This window comes from Leptonychotes weddellii, chromosome X, assembly GCF_054177405.1.
Source record: "Leptonychotes weddellii isolate Sample4059 chromosome X, ASM5417740v2, whole genome shotgun sequence".
NCBI lineage: Eukaryota > Metazoa > Chordata > Mammalia > Carnivora > Phocidae > Leptonychotes > Leptonychotes weddellii.
The window spans coordinates 31,872,451-31,899,086 of NC_138385.1; the positions used below are offsets into that span (position 1 = coordinate 31,872,451).

The 26,636-nt window shown below is 41.4% G+C and overlaps 1 protein-coding gene across 10 annotated transcripts in view; it reads right to left on the bottom strand.

The window, feature by feature from the left end:
* Nucleotides 1-26,636, bottom strand: part of PAK3 (p21 (RAC1) activated kinase 3) — a 247,621-nt gene that overhangs the window by 18,224 nt on the left and 202,761 nt on the right. For all 10 annotated transcript variants that reach the window (XM_081808400.1, XM_081808393.1, XM_081808394.1 and 7 more), the window contains 5 exons: nucleotides 13,302-13,350; nucleotides 12,801-12,913; nucleotides 10,079-10,196; nucleotides 8,521-8,620; nucleotides 7,807-8,003 (listed from right to left, as the gene is read on the bottom strand). In XM_081808400.1, coding sequence (XP_081664526.1) covers nucleotides 7,807-8,003; nucleotides 8,521-8,620; nucleotides 10,079-10,196; nucleotides 12,801-12,913; nucleotides 13,302-13,350 — 577 coding nt within the window. The remainder of the gene's footprint in view (nucleotides 1-7,806; nucleotides 8,004-8,520; nucleotides 8,621-10,078; nucleotides 10,197-12,800; nucleotides 12,914-13,301; nucleotides 13,351-26,636) is intronic.

Genomic DNA, 26,636 nt, shown 5'->3' on the forward strand with positions numbered 1-26,636 from the left:
TTAATCCTTACAAAGTCATTTAAAATGAACCTATTACAGATCTCTCCCCTTACAGGTTGATGGCAAAAAGTAATTAGGTACCACTGACTGATTAGGTGTCGGCCTAGCTTTAGAGCGCTCCCTTCAAGCATCAAGGACTGGCCATGGCCAGAAAATAAAGACCAGATAACTCTGACAATGGGTGTGCTCATTCTGATCTCTCAGAATTAATAGTGCTTGTCAAGAAACACGGAGCAGGCGACGTGTCCTCAGGATGAAACCCTGGGCAGCCCGAGCAGCAACCCAAGGTTGGAAACCAGAGGGGATCTAGAAGTGGGAATGGGGGTAGGCATAGACACAAACAAGAAGTGAAGCAAAATGGAGCCGGAGGTGGAGGAGAAAAGCTGCGAGAAGCAGGGGGAGATGAACACAGGGCAAGGACAGGAGCCAAATGACAATGGGGAGAGAAGGTGGCTGGTGGGACACTGAGGAAAGGAAATGAAGACAAAGGCTAAAGAATCGGGGAGGCCAAGGGCACCTGATCCTAGGTCCCATTCTGCTGCTACTGCCCCATTTCTCTGGTCGTTCCACATAAAATTTCTCAAAGCATTGCTTACAGTTTTGATAGGCCAACTTCTTCACCTCCCATTTTCTCTTCAATCCACATCGAATTTCTGGTTCTAAGGTACCACAGAACACTACACATTTGCTCATATCTCATTTCAGAATATGAGAGCAGGCAGGGACCAACTCCCTGAGTCTTTGGGGCTTTTCCAAATGACCGTATTAGGATCAAAATGGCCCGACTGTGGCATGATCTGTGAGTCACACAGACTGCTCACATAAACTGGTTTCAACTGCTACTTTATAAGCAGTTCATCAGGTGAAAAGCGCTGCACCCGATAACATAGAATTGATTCTTCCCCTCACACCCCAGAGTGTGGTGATTATGGATCCCTGTAGCATTTCTATCACCGTGGTGCTTTTTCTAGGTTTCTCCCCAAGAGTCCTGTCAGAGTGGGGCAGCCCGGTCCCCACTGCAGCAGGTTTCATTCCCATCCTGATCAAGTGTCTTTGCTTGGTAGGAAAAGGGGGATCTTCCTTCTTTATGGGACACAGATTTAGTTGGGAGGTGATGAGAGAGACATCTCTGAGCTATTTCCTGGAGATCACTTCCGTGAAAGCACTCCTAAAGACAACACCCACTCAAACCACAGCTCTTCTGGTAGTCAAGGAAGGCTGGAGCCTATCTACAGCCTAAGAACACAGAGTAAGAGACCCATGAGTTTCTCCTTTTATTTAAGTAATGCTCAGGTGGAAGCCCAATACAGAAAACAAATGAAAGAGGCCCTGTGTTGGTGGAACCAAGAGCCATGTGACCTCCCCCTTGGGCCCTTAAAGCTCAAGGAGCTCCACAGAATTCTAGGGCCTTGTGAAGTCCACTGGCGACCAATAATCTCATCAACTTCCACTTGTTTTAAGTGCTAAGGAGATGGAGGCCCAGCAAGAAGTAACCTGTGCAAGGTCATGGAGTTCCTGACTGGCAGACCTGGGAATAGGATTCGCTCGTCAAGTCACATAATGTATACAGCTGGTAGAGACACTAGAAAGCTCTTTGTCTCATCCTCTCACATTTATTGGCCATTCCTGGATGAAAAGCAATGATGAATTTTGCCATCTAAGCACTAGGGCAATTCCTTATGGAAGGAGGAGAAGGGGATGGAGAAGGAGAAGGGGAGGAGGAAGAAGAGGAGGAGGAGTTGGAGGAAAAGGGTAGAAGGAGGGAAGGAAGGGAGGGAGGAAGGAGCAAGAAGCAGCAAAAAGATCAGCCCGGTTCTTCGGATGATGTTAGCCCTTTGCCCCTCCCAGCTACAGAGGTAAGACTGCCTTCATCAAGTTAAACTTTCTCTGCTGAGAGGCTCAGGTAAGACTTCTCAGAGTATCCTTTTATCCGAGAGCAAAGGGCCTTCTAAAATGATGCTGCAACCAGGTTGGAAAAAAGTATAGTTCCAAATGATGACAAAAGTCAGAAATGATCTTTAGTTATCAAGAGAACCTGGATATTCTTGGGGAAGTCCGTTTTTCCTTGGCAAAAACACAGATTTAAAAGGCCATAGGATCAAGCATGCCAGTGGGCATTTCACTAGGCAGATGCCCATCATCATACTCTGTGATTTGTCTATTTAGAAGGGACTCTGATTTCGAGGGACCTAACTACTTCATTCTAGGTCTGGTACCTATTAGGGCAATAGGTCTATGCATCCTTGGCTTATTCCCAAGTCATGCTTTAAGGATACTGAGGAATGATAAGATGATATTAGGATAAGGGCATATCAGTCTTGGCCAACAGTAGGCCCCTGGTCACCCCATTTTTAACCTTTCTTTCCCTCGTCTTTGCCTGGTCAGTGTCTCAGGTTTTAGTTGCTGTGGAATCAATTTCTTCTTTGGCTGTCTTCTGGGTCGTAACTCACCAGTTTGAGCTGTCTGCTTCTGAATTACAATCTAAATGAGACTTGCAGTTTTCCTATGGCTAGGTCCCATTTTCCTATGCTAAATTCCTGACAACCAATGATTCTTAAGAGCTGTCTATCCTTCGACAGGCAATATTTTTTTTCTGATTAAAAAGAAACCCTGTTACTGTTCTATAATTATTTTAGTTGCTGTTGTCCCAACAGCCCCCTCCTCTCAGGCATAGGTTTGCCCTTAAAGTAGGAGGAGTGTCAACAAACCATCAATAAACCTTGCTGTTCCATAGTGGTTTACGGAAAAAGAAGGGACTGCTCCCAGCTCTTCCTGAAATACATTCAAAACAATATTGACTGAGTGCTAGCAAAGTATGCTTGCTTCTCTGGCGCTCAGGAAGTTTATGTCTGACTTTAATTCCAAATGAGCACGCGCCATCAAACCCAGACATTCCAATCCACAACACAGGTTCCAGTGGTTGGAGGAGCTAAAAACACTTTGGCCCTTAGTTGCTGTTTTTTAGTTGCTAGAGATTCCCTTCTGCTTAACTCCCTTCTCTAGACATAGAAGCTAACCAGAATTTCCTTAGTTCGATAGTAAAAAAAATAGTATTTGTGTAGTGCTTTAAGTGTGCATAAAGGGAGACTAAGAAGCCTCGCAGTGTAGACAACAGGGCTGATGATTTTAGATTCCTGCCCTCCCTTCTCTCTGGCCATACAGGAAATGCACTCCTAATCATGAGTAGTCAGACTGATAGCTTTATTATCACCAATATGTGCTATGTACTCAGCGGCTCGCACATTTAACAATCAACTCTATTTTTAATAAGTAAAATTGGAAAAGAAATGGAGTATCATGAGTGTACCTGCTGAGCTAGTGCCATTTCTTTGATAGTGTTCCTGGACTGCTAAGCCAGAGAATGCCGTAGAGTGCACTGTAGAGTGCATCAGGATTTCGACAAGGCTTTGACAGAGTGATATATATATATACGTATATATATATACGTATATATATATGAAATGGAGAAATGTGGACCGAATAAGAGTGTGCTCTTTTTTGGTTGAACCACCATGCTCAAAGAGGGCTGATGAAGAATTGTTCTCCAGTTTAGACAGGGTTCTAGAAAGGCCTTGCCACAGAGCTTTGTTTCTAGTTCAGTCCTTGGTGTGGGAACCTGACATCATTGGTTCTTCAAGCTCTGCAAGTGATTCCAATGCACAACCAAGGAGTAGACCCACTGGTACAGAATCAGTGGTTTACACACTATACTAGTGTTTTGAGCATTCAGAGGTCTCTTATTAATATGAAGAACTGTCTTCCAAATAGCCAATGTTTGCTACCGTTTCGTCGATGTTTAAAGTGAGGGCTGAAAGACAACATATGTTGAACGTTCATTTCAAGTAGGATAAAGGTTTGGAAAAGTACACATAAAAAAGGGATCCACCCACAGTCCAGTAGGAACTTCAACTGGATGTCACGGAGACATTTCACAGATGCTAGATTCCATCAAAACCCATTGACAAGAACAGCCCAATTACCTGTGAATGCAAAGTTCATAAAGAGGCACTCTTTTGGTGCTGAGAAAAACAAACCCAAGATTTGCTCTATGGAGATGATTGTACCTCTTTATTTAGAATCAGGTCATTATAATCACAGGTTTTAGAGAACATATCTCCAATTAACAAAAAAGTTGGGGAGATGAGCAGAATGCTAACACTGATTTGCGTATCCACAGGGGACGTTCGATTTTAACCCCAGTCACTTTGGCAAATAGAAAGAACAAGGCACTTTATTATTGGAGACCGCACTAAAAATGTCCACGGGCCACAGAACAACATGTTTAAGGCCAATCACGTTGAGTGCAAAGACTTCAGGCAGTGGGGGACAGGAAGAAGCTTGTCTCCTCTCTGTCTCTGGAAGGGTACCAACCTCATAACATCAGTACAGTTAATAACTCTATGACCTTTAAAAGGCATTTTATGAGTAAATTAGGTCAATTAGCACAGAGCAATTTACATTAAAAAAAATCCCAACCACTTTATAACTAGGGGGGGAAGTAGCTAATTCCTTGCATGAATGATATGTTAACTGGCAACATTCACAAAGGGCTTGCTTGGTTGCAACGGACACAACAAAGACACATGCAAAAAACCACAACGAAAGGCAAACAGCCTTCAAAGATATAGCCCATCTTCACCTTTAACCTGTCCTGTTCAGTGTTACCTGTTCATTGTAATTTTACTGGACTCTGTAGAGCCCTCTACTCTTTGTGGGGATCAGAGTGTAGCCAGCGTGAAGGGGAAGTTTTTGCAGAAGTGGGGAATCCAATCTCCCTTTATGAATGTGGAAAAAGCACCCTAAGGATCCTTTCTTTTTCCTTTCTCAGCTTTCTATTCATATAATGTCTCTCTCTATATACACACACACACACACACACACACACACACACACACACACACACAATACGTATATACATATTTCCTACAATGAGCTAGACACTGTGCTAGGTGACTTACATGCATTATTTTATTTAGTTTTCACACTAACTCTGCAAGACAGGTATCCTCATTTTATACAAAGGAAGCAGGTTTATAAAGGTTTTAAGTGACTTAAGGAAAGTCACTACAGAGCTTGTAGGTTGTGGAGCTGGGACACGCCAGATCTGCCTGACTACAGGGGTCAAATTTTTTCACAACAACGTGCTAACCTCTATTCTACCCACGCTGTCTTCCTTCTACATAATTCCCTCTTTCCTCCTCAAAGCCCAAAGAGGTGGGTGGATGGTAGTATTGGAAGGATTTCAAAGAAAGAAGGACTAACCTACCTCTCTTTTCTACCTCTCCTGAAGCTCTGCAATTTTCCAATCCCCCACACATAGCCTGGTCACCAGGATCCAAGAAAATACAGGCTCCTTACAGGCTCCTGTTAGATGTTTTCTCTCCATCCCCTCCATGGTTTTGGTGACTACATTTTTCAAATCCCAAATAAGGGCATACAGCTTGAGATGCTGTGTTTTCTTTAAGTGAACACGAGGGCAACATATCTGAAATCAAAACTAAGAAAGTGCTTGTGGCACCTAGTAGAGAGGGAGAGGGCTGGCTCAATATGGACCTGTTGATTGATTGAGTCATTGGAGGTTGATCACACATGGAAAGTAATGAGCAAAGTTAGACTAAGTCCTTATCAGTGGAATTCAACAGGGTGGTCTTTCTGACAGGTCTTTTTGTTATAGCCTTAATGTAGGCTTCCTGAACCTGGCGGCTTGTTAATCTGCAAGTACTTGTTTAGATACAAGGCTGTGGATTCTAAGAGACAAGCTGTTCATTATGAGTTCTAATCCTAGGCTAGAAGAAGCCTATAAAGATTAAAACTTGTTTCCTTTTTTCTAACAATTAACAGCCCAGCTAAAGAGCGATCAATTGTAATTGGGGAACTGAAGAAGGTAATAAATGCATTACTGAGACCAGTTGCTTTACAGCGCCATTTATTTAATCCTTAAATTTTGCAGGTTGTAAATTACTCATTAGAAGGCAGAAAGCAAAATAGCCGTAATCCGTTTAGTGCCTCCAAACTCCGAAGACTTAGAGGAGGAAATCCAGCGAAACAAGAGGCCTGATGTGTTCTTTCACTGCTATTTCTTAATGGGCAAAGGTGGTTAAACAATAAGGATAAGCCCCAGTAATTATCCTGATGCGCTCGGTCCATAGGTCAGGGGTGGGCTTGATTAAATTCGTGGAGGGCTGACCCACAAACGGTGGGAAAATGCCCCTTCTTTTTCACTCAGCCCCGCAGGCAGCTAATCAATGTGCACATCTCACTTCCAGATTGTTTCACGAGACCAGAGCAACAACGTGTAACATTCATTAGGGCATTCACTCCCCTCTGTTGTTTCCTAATCAGTACAGGGACTAGGACAAGAGGCCAAGCGCCAGAGAGGACTTATAGGAGGAGGCGAGGAGGAGGCTGTCCCCTGCTCCCTACACGGGGGCTGTAGCTCCCAATTACAAAATGTTCAACGGCAAAAACGAGACAATGAGTTTGTAGGTTGCTTGACATATACAGAAAGCCACATATATTTGGTGTGAAGGTGGATTTTATAAGCTGACCGTGTAAAGACTTAACCATTGACCAAGGCAGATTCTTTTTATACTAAGGGTAAAATTCAATTTTAGACTCAGTGGTAATGATGCAAACAGTATGCGAAATATTGTTGGCGCTGGTAGGCTACTTGGGTTCTGAGAGTAGAATTTGAATCTGCGCATATTTCCTTTTTCGGAAGTGGGATGCCCTTTAAGTATACAACACAGCTTCTGGCTCACCCTTAGGCAATGCCCAACAAAAGAGCTACTGGCTCACTCCTGCGCTGAGCGAGCATTTCTTCCATACTCCTTTGCCTTTTACTCTCATGATCCATGGCTCATCTCTGAATAAAGATGGTGGGGTTAGGCTCCGAAATGGAGCTCCTGTCTTGGCAGAGGTAACCAGACCACATAAGGATCAAACCTCTGTTTCCGCAGGAGCAAACTGAGTTACCCAACGCCAACTATTTCCATTCATTTTCTACTAGACAGTCTAATTAAGTTTGTGATTCCACCAGGCTGGCGCTGTGTCTATCTCGCGCTCCATTCAATACCCACCGAGCCACTGCTGCTCAATAAATCATTACTGACAATGAGACAAAATCTAATTTAAAAATTATAGGTGTTCTGGAAATGCATTTATTCACTTTGTTAAAGTAATTATAAAGCAAGTGTTTCCCAGATAGATTATTTAACCGTGGCATGTGATAAAAATACTTTTCTTCCCACATCTTGCTTAAAAAAAAAAAAGCATTTTTTTTTTTTTTTTTTTTTTTTAACAGCAGAAAGTTGTACTAAAGAATTTTAAAGACCCCTGCCATTAGAAATACTGATCTCGGGGCACCTGAGTGGCTCAGTCATTAAGTGTCTGCCTTCAGCTCAGGTCATGATCCCGGGGTCCTGGGATCGAGCCCCACATTGGGCTCCCTGCTCCGCGGGAAGCCTGCTTCTCCCTCTCCCGCTCCCCCTGCTTCTGTTCCTGCTCTCGCTCTCTCTCTCTCTGTCAAATAAACAAATAAAATCTTAAAAAAAAAAATACTGATCTTCAAGCACTTGGACACCTGCTGGGACACCTTAGAAGATATTGAGAATAACTCACAGTAATTGAATAGAATCTAAATAGAATCTATTTATAGATATCATAGAACTAAATAGAATCATAACTTGGAGCTTCTATGTCATTTGTCCCAGGAAAGAGCCCATTCTGGCCCCTTTCAGTAGAGACAAGAAAGGACACTTGGCCCCGTTCCCAGGGAGGATGTACCTGAATTTTCTCCTGACTTACCCTGAGTGGATTTTCATTAAGGTAAGGGGGTTCACCTTCCACCATTTCGATTGCCATAATCCCCAGAGACCAGATATCAACTTTCGGACCATAAGCTTTTCGAGTTACAACCTCAGGTGCCATCCAGTAGGGAGTTCCCACCATAGTGCTCCGTTTACTTTGCTCGGGGGTGATCTGGGCGCAGAACCCAAAATCAGCTGCAGGGAAGAAAAGTCAGTTACAATCAATTCAATTTCTTCTTCTTTTTTTTTTTTCACAATAGGTCACTTTCACACATGGCTGTCGCTTCCTCCATTCGACACGGAGATTCCACCGCTCCCTAGCTCCTAATCATTATTACCTGATCCCTCTGGTGGCCCTGATTTTAAAAGGGTCTGAGATAACCGATTAACGTGATGTCATTTTTACTAGTCCTCTATCTGGTTCCCTCCCTATTACTGTCCCTTCCAACTTATAGGATCTTTCGGTTTTCTAGTTAGGTATTTGTCATCGAGCAGATGGCAGTCCCTAGGAATTCTGAAATGTTAAACCCCCAGAATCCGGCCACGATCTATAGGAACACAGCATTAGACAAAAAAATTCTTTACTTCAAATGGGGCTCTAAATGCTTTCAAACCAATCACTTTCAATAGCCACTTTCTTCTCAAGACAGACAGGAAACGAGCAGAAATCCCCCGATACTCTTTCAAACACCATCTGAACCAAAATACCTACTCAATTTAACAGAGCCATCCATCCCAAGAAGAATATTGTCACTCTTTATGTCTCTATGGATCACTTGGTTTGAGTGCAAAAAATCCAGAGCTTGGAGGCACTATTGAAATCAGAAAAATAAGTTCTAATTATATCACAAAGAATTTAAAACCATGTAAGTTTCATTTCTAGATAAATGTGGGGCAAAGGTATAAATTTACATTATCATGTGAAATAGATTACTGTTGTCTTATCATTTTGAAATCATGTTACCATTTACATCAATGCTATAACAGCATTATACATTATAAAAGCTCCCGAGTCAGACTAGGACATGAAGAGTGGGGTGTGTGTGTGTGTGTGTGATAAATAGCTCTAAATCCTTAATACAGCCAGACTAACCAATTAAATAATCATACTTTGACCTTGTCATCTGGAGGGTGTGGATTCGGCTTGGTCCTACACAGGCACAGTAAGTTTCTGCCTCCGTGCTATTTGATTCGGGAGGCCTGAAGGGGGACCCAGGAATCTGCATTGAAAACGAGTGCCCCAAGCTACCTCTGATGGACAGCCATGGTTGGGAACCACTTCTAGGCTATGAAGTAGCTATAGTCACTTGTTGGGAAATGGCTTTGCATCGTGCAACATGGAAACCACAGGCTCAGGGTGGAATGGTCTCCTATATATTAGAAGTTTGATTCATTGCATGAATAGAAAATACCTATGTTTGGTGGATACATCTACGTGCTTGGGCAGGAGGAAATGGGGACAAGAGGAGAGCAAGGCAGGAGGAAGTTTAAGTGAACGATTTAAAATAATAAAAAAAAAAAATGACTAGCTGCAATTATTTGGTTTTGTTTTCCTGTCACTGGTTTTCAAGTTTCAGTGGGTCAGAGTTCCTACTTGTGTCTGCAAGACAACCTCACCACAACGAATGGGGTAGATGGTCATGTCCGAGATGAGATTCCAAAGAGGAGTGTGTTTTCAAGTACTGAGAAAAATATGATAAAATGTCCTCAGTTTTGCATGAAACTAGGGATATGACACTGTTATGGGGCAAGAGGCAGACACTCAGACCCACTGGAGGGTTTGGAGGGACGTCCAGATTGTCCTGGGAAAGCAAATACTGTCTGGGCTGAGGCAGGATCTCGCTTAAATTGCCTTCTCAAAAATTATGGGGTTATAATGGTTTGTATTTTACAAGGCTCCCGTTGCACATGCAGGACAAAATGATTATCATGTAAAAATCATGTAAAAAATTGCATGCCACCATCAGTGTTTCCCATGTTCGCTGAGACTACAACATGCAGGCTTAGAGGCGGCACCTTGTGAATGGCGTAATAGAACTCAAAAGATCCAGAGCGAAGGGACTAAAATAAATAACAGGCTGGGAAGGGAGGAGATGGAAAGTGCTATTAGGAAAGGATCTGAGTTGAAGTTAGGTTCTCCAATTGGTTTTATTTTTTCGTAGAAAAGATGTGCTATCGTTACTTTGATGTTATACGCATTCTGGATAATCAGAGATAAAGAACTGCCAGTTTTGGCATTCTCATCAGCTAGAAACGCTCTATTTTCTTACCTCTCTGCAGACAGCTGCTATCTGGCCTTCATCCATACAGGTCTCTGTGACCACATCAGTAAGAGAGCCACCAGCCAAGTATTCCATGACTACCCATAGTTCATCACCCACTAAGTAGCTACAGGAAGAGAAGAAAAAGACATTGACTCGGCCCAAGGAAGTGGGGACTCTTCTATATTCCCTTTAGGAAGGTAGTTCGCAGGTGGTGTCTGCATTTGGCCATATTCTATAATGGGAGGAAAATATCAATGACGGGGATAACAGGAAACTTCCTTACCATTAGAAGAGAATATGAACAAACATTTTTCCAAAGAAGACATCCAAATGGCCAACAGACACATGAAAAAGTGCTCAACATCGCTCGGCATCAGGGAAATCCAAATCAAAACCTCAATGAGATACCACCTCACACCAGTCAGAATGGCTAAAATTAACAAGTCAGGAAACGACAGATGTTGGCGAGGATGCGGAGAAAGGGGAACCCTCCTACACTGTTGGTGGGAAGGCAAGCTGGTGCAGCCACTCTGGAAAACAGTATGGAGGTTCCTCAAAAAGTTGAAAATAGAGCTACCCTTCGACCCAGCAATTGCACTACAGCTTATTTACCCCAAAGATACAAATGTAGTGATCCGAAGGGCTATGTGCACCCCAACGTTTATAGCAGCAGTGTCCACAATAGCCAAACTGTGGAAAGAGCCAAGATGTCCATCAACAGATTAATGGATAAAGAAGATGGGGTATATATATACAATGGAATATTATGTAGCCATCAAAAAACTCGAAATCTTGCCATTTGCAACGACGTGGATGGAACTAGAGGGTATTATGCTAAGTGAAATAAGTCAATCAGAGAAAGACATGTATAAACAAATAATACCTTATATGTTAAAAAAAGAAGATAGTAGGAAGGGAAAAATGAAGGGGGGAAATCTGAGGGGGAGACGAACCATGAGAGACTATGGACTCTGAGAAACAAACTGAGGGGTCTGGAGGGGAGGGGGGTGAGGGGATGGGTTAGCCTGGTGATGGGTATTAAAGAGGGCACGTTCTGCATGGAGCACTGGGTGTTATATGCAAACAATGAATCATGGAACACTACATCAAAAACTAATGATGTAATGTATGGTGATTAATATAACATAATAAAATTAAAAAAAGAAGAAGAAAATATGCGTGAAAACCAAGGGATCATCAGACCTAACTGTGCACCATGGAGGAAGGAAAAGAGCAAGGAGGTCTCTGGTGACTGAATACTGGCTCTCATTCCACTGTAAAAGCTACTTGCAATGAATGGGATCAGTGACTAGCCATTTTGGATAACTCAAGCCATTGTGTTGACGTCTTGGACTGAACTGGCCCCTGGCGTACAGATTTATAAGATATTTATTCAGATCTCAGCATTATTTTTGATTCTACCAAATTAACTCCTGAAATGCTTTTGAGCAGTTTCGGAATCAAAGAGACTCATGTTTGCAATGGATGTACTTTGCTGAGGTCGTGGTCCTATTAGAAGTCAGTAGCAATGTGCCCATTTTCTTTAGGTGGTTACTGAGGAACACACCCCAAGTGATCAAACACGGGGAGGAAGGTCACCAGAGCCCAACAACTGGGCAAATTCAAAACATCTGGAACCATCTGAAGGCACATTAGCAGCATGATCAGGTCTCTCTTTCCCCCTGCTCAGCAAGAGAGGAATTACGGTGAATGGAATGACCCCAAAGATTCTATCCTGCCCTAAGTTCCACATCAATACGAAGCAAGACTTTCTATCCAGTGATGCTCAAACTGCAGTGCTCTTGAGATTCACCTGGGAAGCCTGGTAAAAATGAACATTCACAGGCTCTAGCTCATTAGTAAAGAAAGCATCCGAGAAATCTACATTTTTTTTTTTTTTTTACAAAGGCAATTTTTACAAAATTAAAAAAGCAGAGTGGAGTCACTTTACTACAGATAGCCCAAAAGTGGCACTTTATGAAGCTTGGGTTTCGGCCGTAAAATTTGACTCCTTTTTTTTTTTACTCCCCCTTTCCCCTCTTTCTCTGGTCCACCTGGCACAAAACACAGAAAGCAAGATTTTAAGCTCATTGGGGTTGGAGACCTCATCTTATTTCCTTTATATCCCCCCAGAGTACACAGCACAGTGGTGCTAAGCAAACACTTACTGAAATTGAATGAGACAGATGTTAACCACAGGTGAAGAGTTAGCGCCGTCTTTAAACGCCTATTTATAACCCACCACTAATACCACTGGTGAAAGAGACATTAATTACCTGGTCCAGGAAAAAGGTTTGAGATTAAAGTCTCAATTCCCTAGACCTCACTGTCAGTTAATCACAAAGCACCCATTAAAGCGGGGCTGGTGCAGCCAGCCTTCTTCACTCACAAACCCAGAGATTGTACCGGCTCCAAACACTTGGTGAAAGGTTTAAAACACCGCGACTCTCCCCTGTACGCAACAGTCTATTTCCTGCCAACACGGAGTCACGATCCTCAAAAGGAAATTACACAAACTGCTCATGCTTAGAAGCAGGACCATAAAATGTGTCTTCAAATGTTTGATGGGTGGGCAACGTTGAGCAATAGATGTGAGATTCCCTATTCTGTAGCCTTCGAGAAGTATTTGTAGGATGGTTGCTACACGACTAGATCCTAAATAAAATACTTTGCCAAGCCAATGACATCGCATAAAGAAAGCCAGTACGTAATGAGAGAAAACACTTACCTATCTAAATAATTAACAATATTGGGGTTCTTATTTTCCCTCATGACCAGAATTTCATTAATAATTAATTCCTTTTTGGGCTGCTGTTGAAGGTTCATCTGCTTTATGGCCACCTGAAAGATAATGCAAGGATGAGTTACAGTCATTAAATACACACATCCATGGTTTTGGTTTTGTTTTTTTGTGTGTGTGTTTTTGTTTTGTTTTTTTGTGCTTTTGTTGTTGTTTTTTTGTGTGTATGTGTTTTTGGTTTTGTTTGTTGTTTTTTTTTTTTTTTTTGGTACACAGAGTAAGGCATAAACATTCTTTATCTTACTAGGCTCTTTCTCAGCGCCGCAAACTCATGCCCTTTTCTTTGGTCAATCAGGAGGAAACCACCCACTTCTGAAACTTTGGACATCGATGGAATCGATTCCCACGTCAACCCAGTGCCATCCATTTTGTAAGGCCTAGCTGCCATCAAAGAAGAAGTAAAAATCAGGATCGAATGCAAGCACTCACCTCTTGTCCGGTGGCAATGTCTAGCGCTGTGTAAACAGTACCTGATGCCCTGTGAAGGTGAAAGTTATCAAATGAATAAGCAATCCAGGTGTTATCCATATACTTTATTTGAAATAAGGTGTAATTATTTTTAGGAGAGGGAAATCGGCAAACTTAAGATTCAAGGATGAAACAACGAAGGGACAACTGTTTTGTGTGGTAATTACACCTGAGACAGTCTCAGTGTATCCCTTTTGGTGGGCTAGGAACTCCGGTCAGACTTTCTGCAGTAATGAACTGAGCAAAATAGCTTTGGTCCTTTTAGGAAACTCCTGGAATATTCTGAATACTCCTTGGATGTTGCAACAAACAACACTGCAGTCCTCTGACTAAACTCAAGTACCGTTTAGGAAAGAATGTATCATCTCTTTTTTAGGCAACTGTATAAATCAACCTTTCCTTTTAGCATATGGACAGAGTGGCTTTTTTTCCCATAGATTTCTAATTCTTAAGAATATTTTCACCTAGGGGCGCCTGGGTGGCTCAGTCAGGGAAATGTCTGCCTTCGGCTCAGGTCATGATCCCAGGGTCCTGGGATCGAGCCCCGCATTGGGCTCCCTGCTCCGCGGGAAGCCTGCTTCTCCCGCTCCCACTCCCCCTGCTTGTGTTCCCTCTCTCGCTGTGTCTCTCTCTCTCAAAAAAAATTAAATAATCTAAAAAAAAGAATATTTTCACCTAACAAATCATTCACACTCGGTGCTGTACTTACCTATTGCCGTAGCTACATAAAGCAGTGGACAACATGACTTCACTGTTTTTCTTTTTTTTCCTTTTTTCTAAATTTCTCAGCAACTTCTACTACGAGGTTTCCTTCCAGCCCACCATCCTTTAAAAATCTATCGTTGGTTAGGCCTTGGAAGTACTCACACTTCCATTCTAACTTCAATTATAGGGGTACTTTGCTTTGCAAATAGCAATTGTTTAGTGAGGCTGAAGTCACAGTAAGGTTCTGTGAAACACACATGCATTCTGAACTACCTCCCCACCTCTATCCCCAGGAAAAAGGAAAAGCCTCATCAATTTCATTGAAATGTTTGTGATGAATAAAGGAATAAGGATGGAGATCAGTCCTTGTGATTCACCAGACATTATAATGCTCCAATATTGCTATTTAAAATTTCTAGTAACTATTGTTTCTCCTTTGCTCTCCATTTATCCCTTGCTATTTTGTTTTCTGGGTCCCGGAATTCTTTTCTTTCTTTTTTGTTTTTTTAAAAGATTTATTTATTTTAGAGGGAGGAGCAGGCAGAGGGAGATAGAGAGAACCTCAAGCAGACTCCCCACTGAGCACAGAGCCCGATGTGGGACTCAATCCCACAACCCTGAGATCATGACCTAAGCTGAAACCAAGAGCTGGACGCTTAACTGACTGAGCCACTCAGGCATCCCTTGAATTTTCGTATGTCAGCTATTTCTTTGCCATACTTCTCCCTCCTTCTACTTGGATAAAGCAAAATATTTCTCACAAGCCTGGGAAGTTTACATTACCTCCTCCAAAGGAGTAAAATGAGTGGGGTAGTATGAGGAATATTTGACTACTAAAAGAGATCTGAGTTCTAATATTTGTCCTAACGTCAACAAGCTGTGTGACCTTGGGCCAGTCACTTCCCCTCTCTGGGCTTCAGTTCCCTTGACTCGGAAAATAGTGATCACAATAACAGTAAAAAATATGGAGCATGTTAGACACTGCACTAAGAAAGAACTTCATATAAATCACCTTATGTAATCCTTACCATATTTCTATAAGGAAACTGCTATTACCCCCACATTACCTATGAGGAACCTGAGGCTCAGAGAGGTTAAGTGACCTGCCCTACGTTAAACAGTTTACAATCCAAGTCTGTCTGACTCTCTGACCTGTAAAATACAGCAAATGGGCCACTTTATCTCTAAGGTTCTTTATTTTTTTAAATTTCTTTTTACATAAGCTCCACACCCAACATGAGGCTTGAACTCACAACCCCGAGATCCAGAGTCCCATGCTCCACCGACTGAGCCAGCCAGGCACCCCGATTTCTAAGGTTCTTTAATTCCATGATGTACAATCTACAAATTCTGCTGCTCTTTTCGTTCTGTGTAGGTATTTAAATATCCATTGGAAGTAGACAAAAAAAAAAAAAAAAAAATCACCCTTATTCTATAGGTGCCACCTAAAGCAGGACTTTCAAGTTTCAGAAATTCCTCAGGGTGGAAGTTTATGTTAAACAAATCAGCCTCCCAATTTTGTACGTTCGAGATTCTGGGTTCAGAGCACGCGGTTGGTGCTCATTAAGTATTTTTTGTGTGTGTGCTCATTAAGTATTTGCTGAACAAATAAATTAATAAAAGTCTTTTCAAGCAAACATGTGGTTGCAGTAAAACCTTTCCTTTCTGTGAAGGAAACGTGTCTTCTTCTACTTAAATCAACATAAAACACTTCCCACGTGGAATAAGCTATCAGACATTCCTGATTTCAGGGGCCAGTCTGTGATGGGTCCATCTGAACTCAGGATCCCTGGGCTCAAAGGAACAGATCACCTGGACCCCGCGTGTGTTTCGGCTGCAGGAGCTCTGAGATTCATAACTGCTTTATCCTATTATCATCTGTTGCTGTTACTGGTTTCACAGTAGAGAATGCCTGATTACTAGGTGTTGGCCCTTCCCAATCTCTCAGTCAAAACATCCTTGCTCGTGTCTGTCCCTCTTTTCTAAAAAGGCCAAAAGCCAGAGGGGATCCTACTAGACCACCTTTTAGAGGTTCCACATCCTTTTCCTCCCTAGTGGGTTTGCCTTTTTCTTTCAGTTTGGAACGCCTTTATCTGACGAGAACATATATAAAAACCCTCCATATAAAATGGGAACTGTTCCAGTTAAAGCTAGGAAGGGAGGCCCAAAATTTCTGCCCCGGCAGCCTCCCCCTTATTCACCATGCTGTCCCCGACCTCCAATCCCATTTGCACTGTCCCGGGGACTAAAATTGTGATTGACTTGGAGTGCAGAGGGGATTAGTGTTTATCATCTCCAGAGATTTACCTTTCAAATCCTTGGGTTTATGGCCCCCAACCTCCCTCAACATTTCATTGTCTTAAATTGCTAATGTCCTTACCCTGGAATCCCAATATCCTGGGTTTTGTGGCATTCTGTGGTATAGAATTGCCACAAATCCCTACTCCACAGAGGTTTAAAGGCCCTGAAACTCTAGTAGAACATCAGTTATTAACTCAAAAATTAGCTTTTCTCCTCACTCTCCCTTCTCCTACCTTATCACATACATGTAATTGTCTAGTGGGGGCCATTTTCCCCTTCTTCAACCCTTGTTCCCAGCCTTAAAATGGCAATATCCTCCTCTACCCCACTTCCCATCCCCCACCCCTTCCACCCCCACCAAACAGGTTGGCCACTTGGAATTCACCACTCTGACCAACAAATTATTGGTTGGCCCAACTTTTAGCCTTCACAGAATCCTCAATTCAAATGCACAAACTTGGCTACTAACCTGCAGAGTGCCCTGTCTCCAATTCTATCTGGGCACCTCAAACGTTTCCCTGCACACAGATCTGACGCCTTCCCATATTCTAGCAATTTAAGACTCTGCCGGTATAAATGTCAACGCTTCTCCCCTTATTCATTTACCAAAGTGCTCTCTTTGCCCACTGATAGGTTATGAACAGTAGTTGTTACCCCCATCTCCTCAAACCTTCCTGGGTTCAAATCCCACCAGTTCCTAGCTGTGTGTCCCTGGGTAAGTAATTTTACCTCTCTGTAGCTCAGGAATAAAGGATTAAATGTATACAGTGGTTAAAGCCAGTTAAAGCCAGGTATACACATTGCCAATATGTATGAGCAATAACAACCATCATCATTATCCACAGACTACAATTTTATTATTATTAGGTTGACTGTTCCCTAATACACGCATTAAGCTCCTAAACTGTAATCTGTGGCTCACTAGGAATCTCCTTTAAGCGTCTGGGAGTTTCCAAGATATTTGATTTCCAAATTCCTAACAGAAATTTTACATTTACCTATGGCAGAGCTAATCAAAATATCACATATACTTCTTTTTAGCCAGAATGATACCAACTTTTGATTACATTGCATAGCTCACTGATCAAAAGCTCTGAGCAGTGGTTAAACACTGTTTCCTTAACCGAGTCTGAGAAATAAGCTACTATTTAATAAATATAGCTTAATAGTTGTAATTACTCATAACCCGGAGTTCATAAAGACAAATAATTAAAAGGATCCTTGGTGGTGAAGCTGGGAAGCAACCTCCTTGTAATAAGTGAAGCACAGTAGTGTCTACTAAAGAAATGATCTTTGAGCCAACAACATGTCACACTGATTCCCCAAAAACCGGGCCTTGTGACAGCCTGGGATGTATCTAAGTATCTCAGTGGCTATCTTTACAAAATCAATCAATTACTTTAATGAAAAAAAAAAAAAGTCAGTATCACTTTAGGACATAAAGTTGGCAGGAATCAAACTCACAAATGTGCAAGTGAAAACTCACAATTCTCTAGTAGATTGGGCTGGTATGCTAAAATGGTCAACGTTGTCGATCTGATTTTTATGCCATTTAATTATATTGATCTGTATTATCTCTCCATTCCAGTTATATTGAAGCCAGATTGCTGTGAGGGAGAACACTTGTTTACGATGGGGATTTTGTTTATTCCAGCCCCCAGTCACTCTGATGGTATAAAGAAATCATGCCTTATCAGGACTCCAAGGAAAATAGAGATCATCCAGTTTAACCTCATCACAGATGAGACATCTGAAGCCAAGAGAGCAGGGGGAATGTGCCCCAAGATGACACAGCTAGTAAGTAACAAAAGCCTCCTAATTTTGAGCAAAAGATATTTCAGCGAACCTACACTACGGTTCAAGAATATTAAACCCACAGAATGCTCAACCGTTGGGCCTCATCATCAATTACAGCATGATGAGTACTGCTGGGTTCTTGGCATCACATTAGATCCTTTATCAAGAATTTCTTTTTGACCTGGCCAAGCACTTAATACTCAAATGGAAACACTGGCATCTAGCCTAAAGTGTCTAGAAAGAAACAAACAATTCACTATTTGTCCCTTTTCCTCCCAAGATGAGTCCATTTAATTATCAGCAATCTTCATCAGGTTTTGATGTTTCCTGCTAAGAGCCAATGTCAAGCCACGATCATGAGTAGTTGCCAAGGCAGCAATGCGGTAAGACTTACAATTTCTATAAATCACTCCGATTTCAGCATCGAAGTGGATTACAGGAGGGAAAAAAAGGCAGGCAAGTCAGGCGAGGAGGAAGCTCAAAGGCTGAGAGAAAAGGGAAGTGGGCGAGAGGACCAGAGGGCTCGGTGAGGTCTAAAGGAAAGCCTCGTGTAATAAGAGTGAGGAAGCCAGAAAGATAGGGCGATAATCACATTAAAGGTTTTATAAGCATAAATCCAGTGCTAATGAGGTCACAGTCAGGGATTTAATCCACATTGAGGATGGCTGTGTTTTAGATCTACTCGTCCTTCTGCCGCTGCTGCTAGAAAAGGCTGTCTCGTTTATGGACATGCCTTCCTTTCTGTCTGCTCTCTGTAAATGGGTGAGCTCACTTACTGCTCGCCCTATACAATGTGACAAATGAAGATACTGGAAGGGGACATGGGAAAGTAGCCTATCCAGGGTTACACAGTTTGTCAGCAGCTGAACTCAAAACCGCGTGAGTCTGACTCCACGGCCCATTGCACTTAACTACCGCTTCACGTTCTGTTACAGACCTTTAGCATTTTTATGTCAATGCTAAGTGCAAGCGTGGCACTTCCTAATGCCCACGTTTGTATCTACTGCACTATAAAGTGCCTCCCTAGAATATTGCCTCTCATTTCCTGCCTAACTTAGTCCACGTGCCCCTTGGTAAGGCATTTACTTTATCCCTGGACACGGTATGGTTGACTCCTTTGGCATAACCATTAGGAGCTGGCTCTTCTGTTTTCTGACTCAGTTAAGCTTGCTCACGTGGCCAAGAGTGGACCAGTTCTTAGGACTGGACTTTATGTTCTGCTGAGTATTTAAGATATGGTTACTACTTTGTAGGCCCTTATCTTGCTATATTAATGCACTTGACATAAAGACACCTGGATATCATATTGTCCAATACTACCGTGCCTCTATTCATCTTGTGGAGGCATATGCCCTCTGGGCTTCTGGAATGGTGATGAACAGTGTCCCCACTGCATGCAGTAACTCAGAGAGGGCCCCAGGGTTTCCTTTATGTAATCTGCCTCTTAAAAAATATATCACTAAATTATAAAAATAAAATAAAATTACGTAAAAGGCATGTTCTTGAAGTACCAGGATGTGGTACTGCCTTTGATTACTGGGATGATAAATTGGAACACGGGATTTTCTGTTCTTTAGCTAGGGTGTGGCTTGCCCCAGAGCGTCTGCAGTCCTCTAATTTTAAAGAGAGCTGTAACACATTATGGGTGTGGGGCCAGGGAGCTCAGTGGGTTAGAGTCCAGTGATAATGAGGCCACTGTTCCAGGCCTTAATCCTTGGGAAAGGCCAGATAACTCAAGGACTCACTCCAACATGAAGTCTAAGCAGCTGTTTCACAGTGCGTGCCACTGGTCTCAAGAGGGCCTAGACAGGCAAGGGGGGCAGGCGGCTTAATACAAGCTCATTACGATGGCTGGAAAAAACAAAGTGCAAACTCCGCTAATGGTGGCTGATTGAGTGGAACCATCTTTCTTTGCAAGGGACGGCATATAACACAGTGCATTTAAGAGCATTAAGTAGAACAAAGCGCATCTTCCATGGCTCTATAAACATTGTTCTTCACAAATGCTAATGTATTTCCAATCTCCTTTATCACAAAGCCGGTTACAAAGCCCAGGCGACATCTATTTAGTGCCTTGTAGGAGTGCTCTACCTTGTATGGCCCAAAATAGTTCCGATGAGGAAGCAAATACTTTTGGGGTGGGTGGTCCCCCCCGAAGAATCACCACTGTAAGCACACTAGACACCACTTCTGCTCTTGCCCATAGTTTCCTGAACAAAGAGAAACGAGTCAGAGGTTTTATTCTCAGCACTTATCCCCGAGTTCCATGCTGTACACTGCTTTGTCGGGTTCTCCAAACAAGCTGTTATTCATCGAGTCCTTTAAGAAACAAGTTTCAAAACTATTCATCTTCAATATGGGAACTTCATGTCGGCGTAAGAAGAAGAGGGCTCCTCACTGAGTAGCCAAGAGAAGTCTGAAAAATACCTAACAGGATAGATTTACTTTCTGAAGCCTGAAAACTAAAACTAATTTAGAGGACAGGGACTGAAGGCTTACAAAAAAAACAAGTTTTGTCCGAAATTACGGATGGATTGATCGTATCATCATTCCATAGAATTATATGATTGGCAAAGATCCAGATGGTAGACAAAATGCCTCTGGCCAAACGTGTTATCTTTAAGTGCAGGAGGAAAACGATTTCAAGAAATGCTCCCATTGTCAATTTCTGTGACAAATTTAGCCATGCGGTTGGTCTAATCTATGAAGAGATGCGACATACATCGAAGGTATACTTGGGCATAATACAGACATGGACTATGCTGACCAACAGATCTTTCACGAGAGCCTTTTGTTTGCCATATAACTTCTTGTTAAGAGTTCCTTTCTTAAACATTTTCCCTTCTGAAAATCAGCGTGGTGATGAGTTTTTAGTATAATCCTAGAATCCCAAATAAATGAAGACGGCTGTGGCAGTGAGGGTGTGGGCAAACAGGCCCTCCCGAGCGTTGTTAGTGGGCAATGTCAAGTGGAACGACCTCTATGGAGGGCAACTTGGACATTAAAAACGCACATATCCTTTCATGTAGCAATTCCACTTTCCCGGGCAGTTTAACCTAATGAACAATTTGCATATGCATGAAGTGGCTTGTTTGTAAAGATCTCCACTGAAGCCTTGTTTATATGAGCAAAATATTGGAAACAAATGAAATGTCTATCAATGGGGGCCTGATTAAATACATTATGGTCCATCCAAACAAACAAAAAAAACCCACCGCATCTGTTAAACACAATGAGGTACTGATATGGAATCATCTCTTCAGACAAAGGCAAAAAACAAAATAGATTTCTAGTATGTTACCACTCGTGTTAAAAACAGAGCCATGACACAGACACACAGACACACACACAAATACACAGAAATGTACCATTTGTGCCGAAATACAAGGTAAGGTATTCCCGCCCCCGGCCAATTTCTTCCTCAGGAAAAAGGGGGAATTGCCTTATATTCAAATCCTTATAAAATCTCTTATGCAATATGGTAATTCTCCATAGTCATTTATTTTTATCCATAAAGTACTGTTTGGGAAAGACACATTAGGTTGAAGTATTCTCAGTCAATGCCAGTTTTGGATGCTCATAGAGACTATCTGTCAGAATTGGAAAGGATGTAAATAAATTATTTCTGAAGGTATGATCAGAACTGCAAGTGTTAGATGTCATAAACAAGCTTTTTAAAGGTCACTTTTGAAATTAATGTAGTGAAAAGGGCACCTGTCAGCTCAAGATATGATAGTGTGACTATCAAATACAACAGTGAATACAACTGATTGAAACATATTGAAAATATAAAGACCCATGAGCTTATAACAAGTTTTTTAATAAGAGAGAATGCTTCCTTCCCCTACTTAAAATAGAATCAAAACACCCCTCATTGGACACTTTAGGAAGTAACTTGGGTATCAACTCCTTATGCTAAAATTGGCAATTATAAACTTAATGAATTTATCTTGATTTGCCTGTAGGAACTATATTTCAGGGTGACCAAAGACCCTCAGCTGATGAGAGGTAAAGTTATTTTCAACAAAAGCATTGTAGTTAATAAAGTGAGGAAGGTAATTTTTAGAAAAGGTAAGTTTTAGAAAATCACTATTTTGTAATGCCTAACTTAATAACTGATTTGGGCAATATAGTCATCAATAGATGAAAACATTAGATGAAAGGCTGATGAGGAAATTGGCATTGGAAGGGACAGGGAGTCCCCACTGAACCTTCTGATCAATCAATTCAGCACTACACAACGGGTCGATCAGACACTGTGTGCCTTCTGATGTAATATGAAATACACAGCACTGACCTATGAAGAAACCTTGTCAAAAGTTGCACCTGAGTCTTACTAAGCTTTTAGAACCAACTTCCATTTATAGGAAATACAGGGAATAGAGGAGCAACTTAAATGACATCAAATGAAACTAACAGACAAATCCAGAAAGTGGTACATTCTACAAGACAATGACTAGTTTCTTCAATAAGTCAATGGTAGTGGAAAAAGAAGGGGGACTGCTTTAGAGTACAGAGATTTAAGAGACATGACCAAATGCCATATGTTGATCTTCTTTGGATGCTGATTTGAAGGAATCAACTATAAAAAACTGCATTTTTGAGACAACTGGGGAACTCTGATAATAGATGATATCAAGCCATTGCTGAATTTTGTAGGTCTTTTTATGGTATTGTGATATTAAAATATTGATCAATGTTGAACTGGGGCGATAAGAATATGCACATTTCTGTACTATTCTCTCTACTCTTGTATATGTTTGAAAATTCGTAATAGAAATTTTAAGTGATAGAGGAGAGAGTTATGTTGTGAAGATGTACATATACACCTACAAAACAGATTCAGAAAGCAATCATCTTAATGTTATAGGAATGGCTTAACTGCAACCAGAAATAAAATATCCTGGGGCAGAATAGTATGTGGATTCAAAAATATTATATCTAAAGATGGTAGATGAAATTCAGATGATGTACTTGGATAACTGCTGGGTGATTCAAAACGGGGCTCTAATGATTACAAAAACAATGACATTAAAGATGCATAGGAAGATTTTGAATTATACTCCTCATGAAACGTGAGAGTAGAAGAATCTCTCCCAATGCACACATTATATAATATGTGGTTTTAAATATATAGATTAGAGTGATTAACAAGTTAAATATCAGAAATAGACATTCACCATTTGTGTATCTAACAGTTTACATATTCAGATAAGTCAAAAACCTGTTTTAAAAATTACGTCATGGTGTGACCTTATATTCACGCATACGTGGTGTGTGCGTGCATGCGTGCCTGTGTGTGCAGAGAACCTATGAAAGTTTAACCTAAGGAACCAGTAAAAAATCCTTTCTGGAGCTTTCCTTTGTACAAGATAACAGGGAGGCTAAGGCACAAGGCTTGGAGGGACGTTTACTTTTCACTGTCTACTCCTGTGAACCTCCTGGTTACACCATGCCCAAGTATTACCTACTTTAAAAAAATTGAACAAATAAAAATTACAGTGCAGCTTGTATCTCTCACTTTGTTTCATGACACAGTCCCAACAGATCCTTTTTAGCATTATTTCCTGTTAAGTCCCCTGCCAAACTGGAGGTTTGACTGTCCATGAGACTGGTACTGCTGATTTCACTTGTCTGGTCTTTCTGATATGCATTCATCAAATAGTTGCTAAGGATTTCCTTTATGTCAGACACCGTTGCGGGCCCTAGGGATACCAAAGCGAATACAACCTAGAGTATGAAGCCAGCGTTCCTTTGGTTTCCTTCCAGCGAAACTGCCCATAATCCCCACGTGTTAAATCCTACACTTTCTCAAGTCACGATTCAAATGCACCCTTCTCTAAGGATCCTTCATCATACCCTCTCCCTGGCTATAAATGGTCCGTCCCTCTTCTCCATCCCCATGGCTCTTTGTAATTATGTTATGCTACCTGCCCTATTCTGCTCTATCGAATAGTAACTGTGGGTGTCTTTCACCTCTAATGATACCTAGCATTTACTGAGCCCTTCGCTATGTGCCATGTTGTGCTGAGCACCTGAAATGCCTCCCCTCCTTCACTTCCCTCAACCTGATGAGGTATGTATCTTCTGCTTACTATGGATGAGAAAACAGACACTCTAAGAAATTAATTAAAGTATATGCATTTGGGGGGGGTCCCCCGCTTATTTCTCGATACAACTTTCCTTCTCTCCCCGTTGGATATTCCGAAAGGCAGTGAGCCCTAGGCTCACTGTGACTTTCAGAAGCTGGTTCTTAACTACGATTTTATGTTTTGTGCATTATACATAGCAGGCACTCAGTCAAACTTCACCAAATGAAACAAGTCACTCCTTAAACTGGATCCAAACCATCTCCAGGTTGCATCCTCAAAAATATTTGTCTATTACAATGTTGAAGAGAGAGCAAACATGAAAGCGAAAGAGAAAAGGGGTCTGTTTTTCAGTGCATTCCCTTGTAAGAAAAGGTCTTAAAAACAAATTCACATATATTAATGAGAAATCTGTGAGGTCCGCTGCTGACGTTAGTAAACTCAGCCCTCTGCAATCACGTGGCTACCGCTCCTGCAAGAATTAGATAGGCTTTGCCAGGTTGATTTCTGACAAACTCATGTTGTTAATGATGATTTGGAGGATGCCAGGCCTTTTTACTTTCTTCCTTTCCTTTTTTTTAAACTTTACATACATCTGCTCAAAATATCTAGATTTGGTGGCCAATTATAGAAGTCTTTTCACAGAAATCTGGTGAAATAATGTCATTTTTAGCCTTCGACTCTCAGCTATGGCCTCAAATGATTAGACATGCAATTCTGAACTTGATTTATGGAAGATGGAGGCCAATTCTCTGGCCCCGGGCCTGAATGCTGGGATGGCAGAAACCCATACTGGAAAATTTTAGTTTTCCAAGTAGATGAGGGTGATTAATGGAGAGGTTCTTCTCAAATCCGGCTCCCAAGAGTAAGCTGCTGTGCTCCCTGAAGCTGAAAATGGAATATGGGGCCTGATTATTCCTAGCACCAAATGATTACAGACACAGGTTTGATTTTCACCATCATAATAGGTAAAGCAAAACAATAAAAAACATCCGGACTTAATGAAAAGAAAATACAAACTCTATACACTGAAAGCAGAGGCGAGTTTGTCTAATTTAGGCCAGTAATTCATGGAAAAATCCATTGAGAGCAATTTAAGTAAAAGGAAAATTAATGTAAGTGGTTCTCATTTTTTGGTCTAGAGAGAAATCAATATTTTGCTCACTCACTTTAGAAATTAAGAACAGAGAGCAAAAATCTACTAAAAACACAAAACCAAAATTAGTAAATTAAATACAAGCACAGTAAATAAGTAGTTTTCAGTTACTATATTATATCTTAAAAGCTCTTTAGACGTGCATCTTGATTTTATATTGCAACCATTTGGGTTGAGTGTGTGTGTGAAAATGGGCAGTGCAAGGTGAAGCCAACACGAATGAAAAAGACAGCCGTGCAGCACACACAAGTACCCAAAAGATAAGGAATCAGATCAAGTTATTATGGGAAGAGATGAAGACACACCAAGACAGAGAAAGAGATAGGGAAATAGGGAAAGAGGACAGAAAGAGCAATACAGACAGGTATATACACATGAAAAGACAGGACAGAGGTTTTAAAAGGAGAGCTAGAAAGACAAACATTTTCTTGTTTGTTTCACAAATATTTACTGAGGCAAAAACAGATCCAGAAAGATGGGAGAGGCAGACAGGAGAAGCTCTGTAGATCTTTGACCTTGGCCAAGTAAACTCTTGCTGTAGACTGAAATCGTACAAAATTGTTTCCTTTGTTTTTTGGAGGGAGGGGGCTACTAAGTAAAAAAGCCCTGTGCTAGATACCAAAGGAGACAAAGGGAGGAATAAAATAGACTCCCTACCCTCTAAGGACTTATTTAAAAGTTGAATTGGGCATATGAGTGAACTATCTACTGGTTTCAACATTCTTTAAAATGATGAACTAGCTGGGAATTTAAAACAGACCTTTCCACAGTGGCAGGCAGGATTTCTGCTTTGACTTTTCAATTTAGATTATAAAGGTTTTACAGAGTTATGGAGAAATACAGAACTTTCCTTTTGCACCTTCAGAGATCAGAGGCATAAATAACTAGGAGGGGAAATCTCTTTGGTATGCCAAGTTGCTTGGCGGCCTAATCTTTGTTCTTGGAGAAATCAGTCTTGCTTCATTACCTGGGTATCTGGGAGATATTTGAAACCATCTTTTACTTTTTTCTTTTTTAAATTCAATGCTATTTTTGGCTCAGTTGGGTCTTAGTGGGAAAGAACACTCAAAACAAAATTATAACATCTCCTACTTCCCACTCCCCAAGAAACAACTCCTGAAACAAACCTACTTTTTTGAAAAAATAAACAAATAGCTCCCATTTAGACCTACAACTAGAGTGGTGCTGCCCTTTAGAAATATAAGGTGACCTCTATTTTAAATTTGGGGGGAGCTATATTCTAAAAAG